This window comes from Gracilinanus agilis, chromosome 1 (assembly GCF_016433145.1).
Source record: "Gracilinanus agilis isolate LMUSP501 chromosome 1, AgileGrace, whole genome shotgun sequence".
Taxonomy (NCBI): Eukaryota; Metazoa; Chordata; class Mammalia; order Didelphimorphia; family Didelphidae; genus Gracilinanus; species Gracilinanus agilis.
Genome location: NC_058130.1, coordinates 190,046,114 through 190,059,837, shown reverse-complemented (window position 1 = coordinate 190,059,837; position 13,724 = coordinate 190,046,114). Strand labels below are relative to the sequence as shown.

Here is a 13,724-nt window from a genome sequence, read left to right as displayed (position 1 = left end):
TTTAATGACACTTCCCAGCTGTGTGACCCTGGGCAAGTCACTTGACCCCCATTGCTCACCCTTACCACTCTTCCACCAAGGAGCCAATACCCAGAAGTTAAGGGTTTAAAAAAAAACAAACAAAAAAAGTTTTAATGACAATCAATATAAGAAACCATATCAATAAAAAAAGCAAAAAAAGAAACCATATCATTAATTTCAGAAAAAGATTTCAATAAAATAATCTTCATTCACGTAAAAATAAAGGACTAGAAGCTTTTCTTCACATAGCAAAAATTGTACATTTTAAACCCAAGCTAATATTGTATCCAAGAAAGAAAAACCAGAGGAGTTTCTATGAGAAACAAGGATTTCATAATACAGAGCTATTTATTCTTGTCATTCTGAAAAATGTTAATCTCTATCAATAAAGGATGAAAAAGATAGTAAGGGACTGAGTACGATCAATGAAAAAGTTAAATTATCTCTGTAAATACGCATGCCTATGTACAGTATGGAGGAAATTCAAAACAATCAACAAAAAAAGTGATATTATGAAAGACTTCATGCAAAATAGTTTTATAAGTCCACAAAAATAATCTTTATTTCTGTAAATAAATCAACAAAATGAGCAAATGGATAAAAAAGATTTAGTGTAAATTCAAATATTGGGGTGTTAATCCATCAAGAATATAGGTCTCGTGGGGCAGATGGGTAGCTCAGTGGATTGAGAGTCAGGCCTAGAGACGGGAGGTCCTAGGTTCAAATCTGGCCTCAGACACTTCCCAGCTGTGCGACTCTGGGTAAGTCACTTGACCCCCATTGCCTAGCCCTTACCACTCTTCTGCCTTGGAGCCAATACTCCAAGACAGAAGGTGAGGGGTTAAAAAAAATAAAATTGTTAAAAAAAAAAAAAAGAATATCTAAGAATGCTATCCCCATCCAGAGAAAGAACTGTGGGAGCAGAAACACAGAAGAAAAACAACTGCTTGATCACATGGGAGAATGGGGATATAATTGAGGATGTAGACTCTAAATGATCACCCTAGTACAAATATCAATAATATGGAAATAGGTCTTGACCAATGACACATGTAAAACCCAGTGGAATTGCTATGGGAGGGGGTGGAAGGAGGGGAGGGAAAGGACATGAATCATGTAACCATGGAAAACTTTTCTTAATCAATAAAAAAATAAAATATTTAAAAAAAGATATTCCTTAGATTGGAAAAAAAATTTTTTAAAAGAATAAAGATCTCTATATAGCCAATTTCAAAATGATTCTCACAGAAACTGGGGAAGTAAAGTAAGTAAAACTATCAATAATCCCTAATTCATAAAAATGATGTAAAATAAATCAAAATGCCAATCATTCTATTTCATAGATTTTTGACAAAAATAGTAAAATTCATACAGAAAATGAGACAGGCAAAAAAACTGATAGGAACTATGAAATAAGAACTTGCTGTACCAGATTTCAATTTTAATACAAAGATATTATTACAAGGTACTGCCTATAATTGCTTAACTGACTTTCCCTTTTGAGAGTGATCCACTTAGGTTATTTTCCCTTTGATTTGCTAATTCTGGGTCCTTTCTATTCTCGAAAATCATTTCTTTAAAATTGTTCTAAAATGTTCTCAAATTTTTTTATAGAGCTTGAAATAACTTTTTTCTAGTTGTGATCTCCTTCACTCATTTCTAACTTTAGTTATGTCAATTCTTTACCTTCTTTTGATTAATGTTCTGAGGTGCTTCATAATTAATTTTGTCAGTTTGAAAAGAATTTTGGTTTTATTTATCTATTAATTTTTACTAATCTCTACTTGAATCTACTTTGTTTCTTTTCTAAGTTTAAGTATAGATTCAACTTGCTTTGCTAGGCTTATCTTATTGAATAGACAGATGCTATAGACAAAATGGGTAAATAACTACAGAACCCAGACATATAGATAACCTTATAAATGATTCACGTTTGATAAAGATATAAATTTAAAAAGCAAGCAAAAACTGTTAGGACAACTAGATAGATGCATGGTGAAAAAATGATTTTAAGATCCAGGTCTGTTGCAGGAATAATATATATTTTATATAGGCTGAAGGTGGTTTGAGATTTGATTAATCAAGCCCAGCCTATATGCAGTCAGGCTCTGGAGGCTAGATTTCCATTACTCTATTGGATATGATAACATTTTTCTGACCAAACATTCCTGGCAGCTAAGGTGGATGAAGAAATGAAGGGGAATTGCATTTTATTTAAATTTAACCCAATACTGTATCCTTTTTTTTTTAAAGTAAAATTGTTTTTTGCATTTTAGGGTCCTTAAGAGAATCACCACATTATAATCTCAAAGTTAAAATCATTAGATCAGACTGTTAGGCTAGACCCAGAATAACATCTCATTCCATATCCTAATAAGCTGGACCAACAATCTACACAATAAATGCAAAGAAGAAATCAAAGAAAAAGGAATGACTTTTTCTCCAATTGTGGGGAGAAGAGAAATGTTTATCAAATAAAAGAAATTAATGGGGTAGCTGGGTAGCTCAGTGGATTGAGAGTCAGGCCTAGAGACAGGAGGTCCTAGGTTCAAATCTGGCCTCAAGACACTTCCCAGCTGTGTGACCCTGGGCAAGTCACTTGACCCCCATTGCCCACCCTTACCATTCTTCCACTTATGAGCCAATACATAGAAGTTAAGGGTTAAAAAAAAAGAAATTAATAAAGATATAATAGAGAGATATGAAAAACTAAAAAGACTGTATAGAACAAAGTCTTAAAAAAAAAGAAACATTGTGAAAAATTATTTGTAGTATTATCTCATACCAAAAATGTATAAGAACCTCCAAGTAGTCAATATGAATTCTTTTAGATACATTATTATAGAGGATTCTGCTCTGAAGAAGAGGAGTAAAAGACGCTGCATAATAAAAGAGAAGATAGAAAGTAAGCCAGTACAGATGGGTCCCTGTGGCAAAATGATGGGCAGATATGGCGAAGAGTTGCCCAGGATGAGTTGTGATCTATAACACTAGAGGATCCTAAATTAATGAATCACAGATTCATTTGAATATATGGGTATAGAGAAATTGCAAAATGGTGAAATGACATGAACAAGCAAGTTTTATAGAAATAAAAATTGTTTACAATCATCCAGGACAATTCTGACAAAGAATGCTCTCCACCTCCAGAAAAGAACTGTTGGAGTTGGAATGCAGAAGAAAGCATAAAATTTTTCACTTGTTTATTTGGGTTTTCGTTTTTTGGGTTTTGGTTTTATATGATTATTTACTTACAAAAAGGAATACTATGATAATGTTTTGCATGATAATACATGTATAATCCAGACTGAATTGCTTGCCAGCTCTAGCAGGGGAGGGAATGGAGGGGGAGAAACAATTTGGGTCATATAACTTCAGAAAACTTATGTGGAAATTTGTTATTACATGTAATTGGTTAAAAAAATAAAAATGGCTAATAAACATGGAAAAAGTTGATCTGATTCCCTAATAATTAGAAAAATTCAAATAAAAATAACTGTAAGATACTACTTGACAAACTAAATTGACAATGTGTGCATGTACATATGTGTGTATATGTGTATAATATAAACACACAGATACGAAAATTTAATGTTGATGAAACAAAGTTTATTAACATTTCTTATACTGTTGATGGGCCTGTTAAAATTTAGTAATGCAAACTCTTTAATGAGTAAGTTAGTACTATTATAAAACTGATCCTTACTTTTAGCTCAAAGATTTCAGTGCTAGGATATATCCTAAACAAGTCTAAAAAATGAAAAAAGGATTTATCTGCACAAAATTTTCTTAACTGCTTTATTTTTAATAGCAAAAACATTAGAAATCAATAATGTATCCAATGATTTCTGAAAGGCTAGATAAAGTATGGTGTGCTCATGTAATAGAATAGTAAGGTACCACAAAAACTGACAAGTCAACATACATTTTTAAGTGCCTACTACTTGCTAGCAACAGTGCGGACTCCTGGGGATAATAAGGAAGGGAAAACACAATGAATTCCTGCTCTTAAGGGATCACATATGAAGAATAATAGGAAATAGGGAAAGAAAAGGAAGGGATGCAAATGTGATCAGTAGAATAGGAAGAATGGCATATATGTTTGTCTTCAACTGTATCAAAAATAAAAACAACAATCTTAAATGGACATATGTATTTGGAAGATAGCAAATATATTTTGGCAAGTAAGTATGCTATATTTGCTATTTTTCCTTTCATTCAAATTAAAAATAATTCAAAGATTGGGTTTCTACTTGGAGATTCACTCTATTTTGTTCAACTTGTTCTAAATCTTAAGTATATAAAATGATTTTAAAAAATATACTATAAGATCTTTAAGGAGAATCACCATTATTCATTTTTATAGCTCTCTCAGGGACTAGCATAGTCAAGAATTCAACTAATGCTTAATAAATTGAATTGGAAAAGTGATTAAAATTTTACTTAAAAAAATACCGAAGGATTGTGGTTTTAACATGATAAAGTATTTGTGTTCTTACCATCAAGGTAAATGTCACTTCCTAATTCAGCATCAACCCAAAACATGGAAGCAACAGCACCTATAATTGACACAACACAATAATATTAATGAAAACAATGAAAAATCTTTGTAAACAAATACAAATACAGATACAAGATAACATAAGTTTCCTTCAAGGCTTGTTCAAATGACATCTCCTACATGAGGCCTTTCCTGGTTGTTCCAGTTGCTAATGCATTCCATTTCCTTCCTGCTGAAATCACTTTGTATTTACTTTCAATACAATTATATATATAAGATACTATATTCTTCTATGGAACGCAAGCCCCTCTTGAGAAAGAACTGTCATTTTTGCCTTTGGAGACATAAAGCCTAGCAGAGTATTTAAAATAGCACATATAAATGTGTTTGACAAACCTTTTTTTTTTTTTAATTCATAGACAATATTTTTTATTTTCTTTCACTAGAAAGGAAAGAAAGAAATCAAGAAGTCATCTTCTTAAAAGAATCACACCGATAGAAATAATATAACATTTTCTGTAGTAATACTATTCTACCCTCCAAAAAAGATTCATAAAAACAAAATTTCCACACAAAATTTGTTAACAAATATCATTAAGCAACTTCAATAGTAGCCACATGTGTATGACAAAAGGGCAGTATTTTTATTCTGTCTACTATGGAATCGCAATAGTCTTGTACTTCAAAAACTATGTATTTCACAGAAGAGACCTAAAAAAGCAATCGTGATGGTCCCTTAGTAGCCTGGGGGAAAAAAGTCCTCAAATTGACTACCAAAGAAGAAATTTGCTTGCTAATTTTTAAGAAGGAAAAAGGACAAGAAAACTAACAAAAAGATATACATCTAATAGTTATTTATAAGATGCAGTGGTGGTATAAAATTTGGATCTAGGGATAATTGCTTATATATTTCTGAGTAAGAAATAATAACTTGTTTTGACAGGAAATGATTCAATGTGTACCAATGCTACAACACAAAGGAGAGAAAAACCTGACAGCAAGGAAAGTATTTTATTTTTTAAAGCATCACAGCTGCAGTTAGTGACAAGGCTGTCTAAAAGAATGAAGCCCAGGGAAGAAAACAATGATAACTGAACTCATTCCAATGTCTAAAGCTGTCCACTTGCACTGACAAGATGCGGTTCCTCAAGCATCACTCTGTGTCAACACTGAGATACCTGTCAGCTGTTTACAGTGATTACTCATGCAAGATATAGCAAGGGCTACAAGAGCTAATGGTTTCCTGATATCTATTGATTTTTTTCCAAAAAAGCTTAATAGTTTTCCAATTTGTCTGAAATAGGATTTGTGAGTAACAGGGGCTGAATCAATGTCCTTTCTTTTCAAGAAAATTACTTTACCATGACAATTATTTGGCTTTTAACAGGAGAATGTCAGTCCCCTAAATGGGAACAGCTGACAATATGAATTTCCCTCACTTTCTTGATCAAAACTATACTTTTAATTAACAAGAGGAAAAAACATACTTTCAAATGATAATACTCTTAATTTAATTTTCTTCTATGATAGCTGATTTTCCCTCCACAAAGTACAATACTGCAAAATCATGAATCATGGTAAACAATTTGTGTTAGGACAATAAGAAGTCATCAATTGTTACTCAAGAATAGTTTACTCTAAGGTATAGTAAAAGAAAATGATTGTTCAATTTGGGAGTCAGGAAGCAGAGTCCTGAAACACACTTGCTAGCTATATGGCTAAGTCGCTTAACAGTCTATACCTCTGTTTTCTTAAGCACAAAAATAGAGATAATATTTGTATTGTCTATTAATCTCAAAAAAAATTTTAAGCCCTTCTTTCTGCCTTAGTTTCATTTTTTTTTTTTAATTCTTACCTTCTGTCTTAGAATCAATACTGTGTGCTGAGCCAAGGCAGAAAAATGGTAAAGGTTAAGCAAGGGCAGTTAAGTGACTTGCCCAGGGTCACACAGCTAGGAAGTATATGAAGCTAGATTTAAACCCAGGATCTCCTGTCTTCAGGCCTGGAGCTCTATCCACTGGGCTTCTGTGAAAATTTAACACTAGCATATACCCCTTTCTTTGGTATCCCAAGACAAATTTTGAATTTTATAAAGGGCGTTATTTAATAAGTTTCAACTTACCCCACTTTGAATGAATTAAGAATGCAGACAAAGTCTGTTGTTTATCTCTAAATGAACTACTTAAAAGTGAGGTCAAGGAAAGATAGTGGTGGGCATGTGCCGCCGTTTTAAAGGTCTCATGACTCCAGGGCCTAAAAGACCCCTTGGCTCTAGTCCTGAGTGAGGTCAGAGACCTCCAATCCATGAGGCTTTGAGAAGGGATGTAATTTAGAGCATAAATTGGAGTCCCGAGAAGAGGGACTCCTTTTGGGCTGGGAATGCAGAGCAGGAAGGTGTGCACAGGCCCAGTACTTGGCCTAGTGGGAATGGCAGGCCCGAGTTACAGGTGGTCTTCTTCTCTTTCTCTGGCCCACTTTCTATTATTTAGTAAATAATTACAAATTAAAATATAGTCTCCAGAGAATTTTAAAAGAAAACACTACCTAGCTATCCCATCAAATTGTTTTTGGGAGAAAAAGGGCTTAATTAATCCTCAAATGGGGGAGTCAGTATAGTATCATAGATATACCACTAGAGTTGGGATTCAGAAAGGAGCTGGGTTTGAATTCTATCTTAGATGCCAGCTGTATGTCCCAAAGACATTTTTTAACTCCTTCAGCTTCACTTCATGTATAATGTACCTGTAGCATTTACTTCATATGGTCATGTGAGAATGAATATATTAATGTATTTAAAGATGCATGTATTTAAATATTGTATTTATATTTAGTATATTTAAAGATAATGTAAAAATCACATATTTAAAGCTTTTTGCAAACTTAAAGTGCTACAAATCAGTGATAACTATTATTATTATGTTAAGGGTGGTTGCAGCAGTCACCTATTTGCTGCAGTCTAGAGACTTAAGATGGTTAGAATTCTGCATCTAATTCTAACATGTTATTAGTGTCTTCATCCTGCTGAATAAAAGTTAACTTAGAAAAATGAACCACGATGGGGACAGGGCACAGAGAGCTGTTTAACATGCACTGAATCCTTTGAGCCTCATCCCAGACCCCTGCAAGGCTGTCAATGTTGACATCTACCATAGGTTTGGTTTGGTTTTAACAGCTGAAGAAACAGTGGCTCAGAGACAGTAAGAGGCTTGCCCAAGGCCCCACACCCTGGCTACAGCCCAGATGATCTGACTCAATGTCTATTTAAAAACATTTTTATACTAACAATTTCTAAGTCCTCACTGCAGTCCTACTCTGATCATGGGATGGAGAGACTCTGTGTCTTCAATCGATTCTCAGCAGGTCATCCTGATTGCTGTGATTAATCTGCTGAAGCTTGGGTACAGTCCCCATGAAAGATGCTGCCTAATGCCCAATCTAGCCAAGTTTGTTGGGAGAGGCTTATTAGAAGAAGGCTGGCCACAGCGACAAGAATACTGCCTAATACAGAACAGAGAAGTTTCAACTGGCTTCCAAAGAGGGACTCTCCAAACCAAGGAAATCATAATTCTTTTAAAAAGTCCTGAAGTTGGGGGCATCTAGGTGGCTTAGTGGATTGAGAGGGAGGTCTAGAGATGGGAGGCCTTGCCTGGGCAAATCGCTTAACCCCCATTGCCTAGCCCTTACCTTTCTTCTGCCCTGGATGGATGAAGACAGAAGGAAAGGGTTTTTAAAAAAGTACTGAAGTTACAAGGATCCAAGACAACTCCTAGGAATTCCTAATGGAAAAGGATATCCACCCCCATAGAACAGACTGACAAGAGTCCAAATGCAGACTGAATCATGCCAGTCTTTACTGTATTTCCTCCATGTACTTTTTTCCCCTTGTATAAAGCAATGTGTCTTTTTCCCCCAAAATGATGAAAACAGAAATATGTATTGCATGATAGTACATGTATAACCTATATCATATATCTTGCTTTCTTGGGAGGGAGGAGGGGTGGGAGGAATATAAAGAACATGAATCACAAAATGTCAGAAAACGATTATTAAAAATTGTATCTACATATAATTGGGGAAAAATATATAATAGGAAAAAAAGGCAGAAAAAGAGGAAAGGAAAGAAGGCCAAAAGGACTCTTCCAGGGAGTTTTTGCTGCAGGTCTTACACCAACTAGAAAATTAATAGAAAACTCAGTAACTAAATTTAGAAAGGCATTTTAGGAACAGAAACAAGAAATGGGCTAAAAGGGGAAAACAAGACACGTTTGTCTACTAACTTGGCCAAAGTCAGATAACTTTGGGTCCTCAGTGTTAAAAATTAGAAGCTAGTCAGTAGATTCTAGTCTCACTAGGAAAATGTATTTTTTTTAATCAATGGAGAAAAAAAGATGATTTAAATGATTTATCAGGTATTATATGACAAGATATTACAAAAGAAAACAACCAGAAAGTCTGAGGCAGATGCAGGAGGAAAGATGCTGTAACAACTGTTGTAACAAAGTTGTAAACAACTGTCAGTGTAAATATAAATGACTCAGTTTATAACGGGGTAGGGGAAAAAATAAAAAATGTCTGACATTTGAGGAAAAAAAGTATTGAGGTAATTTGTAAGAAATGAATAATATTAAATAATAGCTGGCATTTAACGTACTATCTTTAGGTTTCTAAGGTAGTTTGCACATATTTTATGTTATTTCTCATAACAACCATGGGAGGTAAGTGCTATTATTATCCCTATTTTACAGATAAGGAAACCAAGGCAGGTATAGGTTATATGACTTGCTCAAAGTTCTAGAGCTATGTAAATGTCTGAAGCTAGGTTTGAACTTAGGTCTTCCTGATTCTTGGTCCACAGTTCAATCTACCAAACCATCTAGCTGCATTTTTGAAATTCCCATTTTATATAACCTTTGAGAGGAAGGGAAAAAAAGCACAAGGTAAGCATTATGTAAATGTTAGATAGTATCATTATTATCCTCCTTCTTAAGATTCCAAAAATTAATTTACATACAAAACCATGCCATGTTGCCCTTGACTTCCTATTTCTTTATCTGACAAGAAAAAGGGTTTTCTAAACAAAGTTGCTTTTAGGGTCTCCTTTTCATGGCAATTTATTAATAGTTAAAATTGTTTTAATTAGTTGTAATCAAACATCCTTTCCTCTGTTCACTTTTAATTTTTTTTTAAACCTTTACCTTCTGCCTAAAATCAATACTATGTATTGGTTCCAAGGCAGAAGAATGGTAAGAGCTAGGCAATGCGGGTTAAGTGACTTGCCCAGGGTCACACAGCTAGAAAGTGTTTGAGGCTAGATCTGAACCCAGGATCTCCCGTCTCTAGGTCTGGCTCTCAATCCACTGAGCTATCTAGCTGCCCCCACTTCTGATTTTTTTGGCATTAAAAATTCATTTAAGTAGATCAGGCTGAATCTGTTTCAATTATATGCTATATATTTTTCTCAGTTCTATTCTTTATTGTATTTTTGTACTAATTTTGATCTTGGCTCCAGGAAGTAAACTACTGATACAGAGAGTTGATTTAGAAATGACTCCTGTGGGCAGCCAGGGAGCTCAATGAATTGAGAGCCAGACCTAAAGATGGGAGGTCCTGGGTTCAAATCTAGCCTCAGACACTTCCTAGTTGTATGACCCTGGGCAAGTCACTTAACCCCCATTGCCTAGCCCTTACCACTCTTCTGCCTTGGAATCAAGACATAATATTGTAGGCAGAAGGTTAAGGGTTTAAAACAATAATGAAAGAAATGACACCCACCTTATGATAAGTCATTTTCTGCAATTAAAAGGTAATTAAATTTTTTTTGGCGAATTTTGGAGGTACTTGCTAGGACTTGGGTCCAGTACTTCCCAATATTTTTTTTGAAAAAAGTATTTATGAACCATAGACCAAAGACTTCTTCATAGTTTTCAACTCATTGGGTTTGAAAAAAGATCATATTAGGAATGGGAATCATAATAAATTGGGACACACCCACACCTCACAAGGGAAAGACAGAGGAACACAGGTAAACCTAATAGGGATGTGAGTTTTGGGAATGGCAGTTGGCCAGTAACTACCAACCTGGCCAACCAGGGAAAACCAATGAAGTGGGTTCTTTTAACTAAGAAGAGACAAAAAGTGCTAACAAACTGGGTTTATTTGTAATAACTAAAAGAAGTAGGGAGAGGGGCATTTCTATTCTAAAGAATAGCCTAATAGTTTAACTAAGTAGACTTCTAACTAAGCTGGTCTCTAACTAATCTAGGAGGGGCTCATGAGGGGTTCTCACAGTACAGGTTCAGAGATGCTCCAAGCTGGTCAAAGATGTTACAGGATAAATTCAAATGCAGCCAGTTACTTCAAAGCAGACTCCAGGGAGTAAGGAAGATTGATCTGTTGTCCACCAACAGATAACCCAGTCCTTTCCTCAACCTAGGCCACGATGTTTCCTTGAAGAAGTGGTATCCCCACACTGACAGCTCCTGGGGTATTTGGCAAAAGCTGGACCACACAGCCACCCAACACCTCCTTTCCTCCAGCTTGGTGAAACTCCCACCCCTTTCAAAATCCCGGCTCCATTCCATTACAGAACTCTTAGGTCTTTAGAGTCAACCTGGCAGCCTGGGTGCTAGTGTTTAATCTCCCCATTACAGGCTCTCATTCCTGACTTTGGAACAATATTTTCTGTTGTCCTTTCCTATGTTCACTTTTGTAATGAAATAATCACTATCAAAATATAAGTTGATTTAAACTTGGACATTCTAAGTCTTTATCGCTCCATCTTTTACAATAGAGGTTGGCATACGCTATAATCACTATATTAACTAATAACTAAGTAATCTTCCTTACAACACTAGTCTTTACAAATACTTATGAGTATTCCAATTTGATGACCAAATATTTCATGAAATATTCCTTGTTCCCTTTGGATGAATGAAAGAACCAATATTGCTTTCTCCATGATTTATATTTTCAAAGATAACCTGGGAAGAATATATTTAACTGAAACTTCCTTTTGTCTTCTGGTTTCATTTATTGGAATACCAAAGTTGATGCCATTGAAGGAAATGAACCTAATAGCCTCTCAATGGTCATTTCACAAAGACATTTGGAGTATCAACAGTGAAACTCTTGCTGAAATGCAATGTTTTTCAGCTATTTACAAATCAATTACCTTTGAGTTCCCTTTCAAGTACATCCTCATTTTTTCATGTGTTTGGTCCACTAAACAAATGTTCTTTATGAATAAATTATATTCTATGTTAGCCATGTAAATTAGCCCACAGGACTATGAGCTTAAGTGGAATTAGGCTAGATTTAAAAAGAAATAATAGTAGTGACACTTCAAATTTTCAAAACCATATAGAAGCATACTCCAACTGAGTGAAAAAAGTTTTATTTAACTTCTAAATATTTTTTAAAATCTATTTTAGAGATTAAAAAAGCATGTTTGATTATGATAATTGCTAGAAGTGGGCCATGATTAATCCTCTTTTTGTGGAACTCAAACGAAATATTTTTATTCTTATTCTTATTCTCCCTCTCTCCCTTTCTGTCTTTCTCTCTCCTTCCTTCCCTCCTCTGGCTGCTTTTGTTTCATTAATGCATGCAGGTTCCATTTTACCACAATCTCTTCCCAGTAATGCCCCCACAGTTATTTGCCTGATAACAAAAAATTTAAACAAAATCAACCAATGTAGCAACAATGCATGAAAGAGGTACAATGTATACCTATAATTTATGACCTTTCAACTAATAGGCACAAAATATGTCCCAATATGAATAATCCAGAACCAATATAGATCATTAGCACAATCATTCTGAAGATGACTTTTTATGACCCAAGGTAGATAAAGAACAAAAGCTACTAGAACTACAACATGAAATATTTGCATATCCTTTAAAGACCACAAAAAAAAGTTTAAAAAAGACTAAGCAGACATGAAACCTATCCATTTCAAAACTAAATAGATCCCTGAAGCATCACATATAAAATTTTCTTGAGTAAGACTAATGAAAGTAAGAACACTATCTTTATTGTAATATTTGCCCTCATGAAAGAATTCAACAAAAGTTTACATTTTAAAGATAATTAATGACCATTAAAGAATTCCTTAATCCATATACACTTGTCAAAAGAGAATATGAGAAGGGATGATCTGTTGCTATTTTTACATCAGTAAGAAGTAAGAAACTCAAGAGAAGCCTTAAAATCTCTTTAAGTTATTAATCCTTTGTTACGCAACTATTTTCAGAAGTCTGAAACTACATTGTATAAAGTGATGATTGATAATAACACTTCTTACCAGGATCTGCCAAACCAGTTGTTTCTAACAGTATGTAATCAAATTTTCCCTTTTTCTGCATCAAATTCTCAATAGCTTTCAGGCCATTATCCCTATAAAAAAATCAAAGCATAACAAATGAGGATCAGTACCTGAGGATTCAAAAACTTAGCATTATAAACATCTTTTACTATCTCTAGAAACAGAAAAAAAAAATCAAATTTTCTATAGGCCCAAAGAATTAATTTACTCAAAAAACTCTCATGAAATTGTTATGTATTTGATAATATCAATAAAATGATACATTAAAGAAGTATTCTTAGGAGCTTAAGGAAATGAAGACCCCACTGTGAAGTTTTTTCTTAAAAAAGTAAGTAGGATTGATTTACATGGCTAATACATATTTTAGTTACTAAAGTATGTTCATACAATTAGTACTAACAGGAAAATAATATTTTGTACTGTTCTAGATTCACAATTTTATAACTTGTCAAGAGTTTTTCGGTAAGTATCAAGCTATTTTATCCAGAATAAGGGTTATGAGATTTAATGTCAACTCTTTTGTCCTCATAGATATACTAAGAATAAAGATTATGTTCTTAAGAAAAGAAGTATTTTGGTAAACTAGAGAAAACTTAACACTGTCAATAAAAGGATACAATTGTACTTGAGAAATTTGACCTAAAAAGCAACAACATAATTATTCTCACTCTGATATATAATTTTAACACTGGTGTTATATTTGTCTTCTGACATCATTATCAATGTTATTACTAGTACAAAATAAATGTCTCCCCCCACTTTTTAAAAATTTATTCCCATAATTTCTGAGAGTTTCAAAATGAAATGCTCTGTTTCTCATTCTAGGACGATTTTTTAAAAACCTAATGTTTTATGAATTGATTTTTTTACAGCTATAA

At 33.9% G+C, this 13,724-nt stretch overlaps 1 protein-coding gene across 1 annotated transcript in view; it reads right to left on the bottom strand.

Annotated features, from left to right (window-relative positions):
* CBWD3 (COBW domain containing 3) overlaps positions 1-13,724 on the bottom strand; it is a 66,293-nt gene that overhangs the window by 42,583 nt on the left and 9,986 nt on the right. The window contains 2 exon segments of the mRNA XM_044657358.1: positions 4,521-4,580; positions 12,826-12,917. Of these exon segments, the coding sequence (XP_044513293.1) occupies positions 4,521-4,580; positions 12,826-12,917 (152 nt within the window).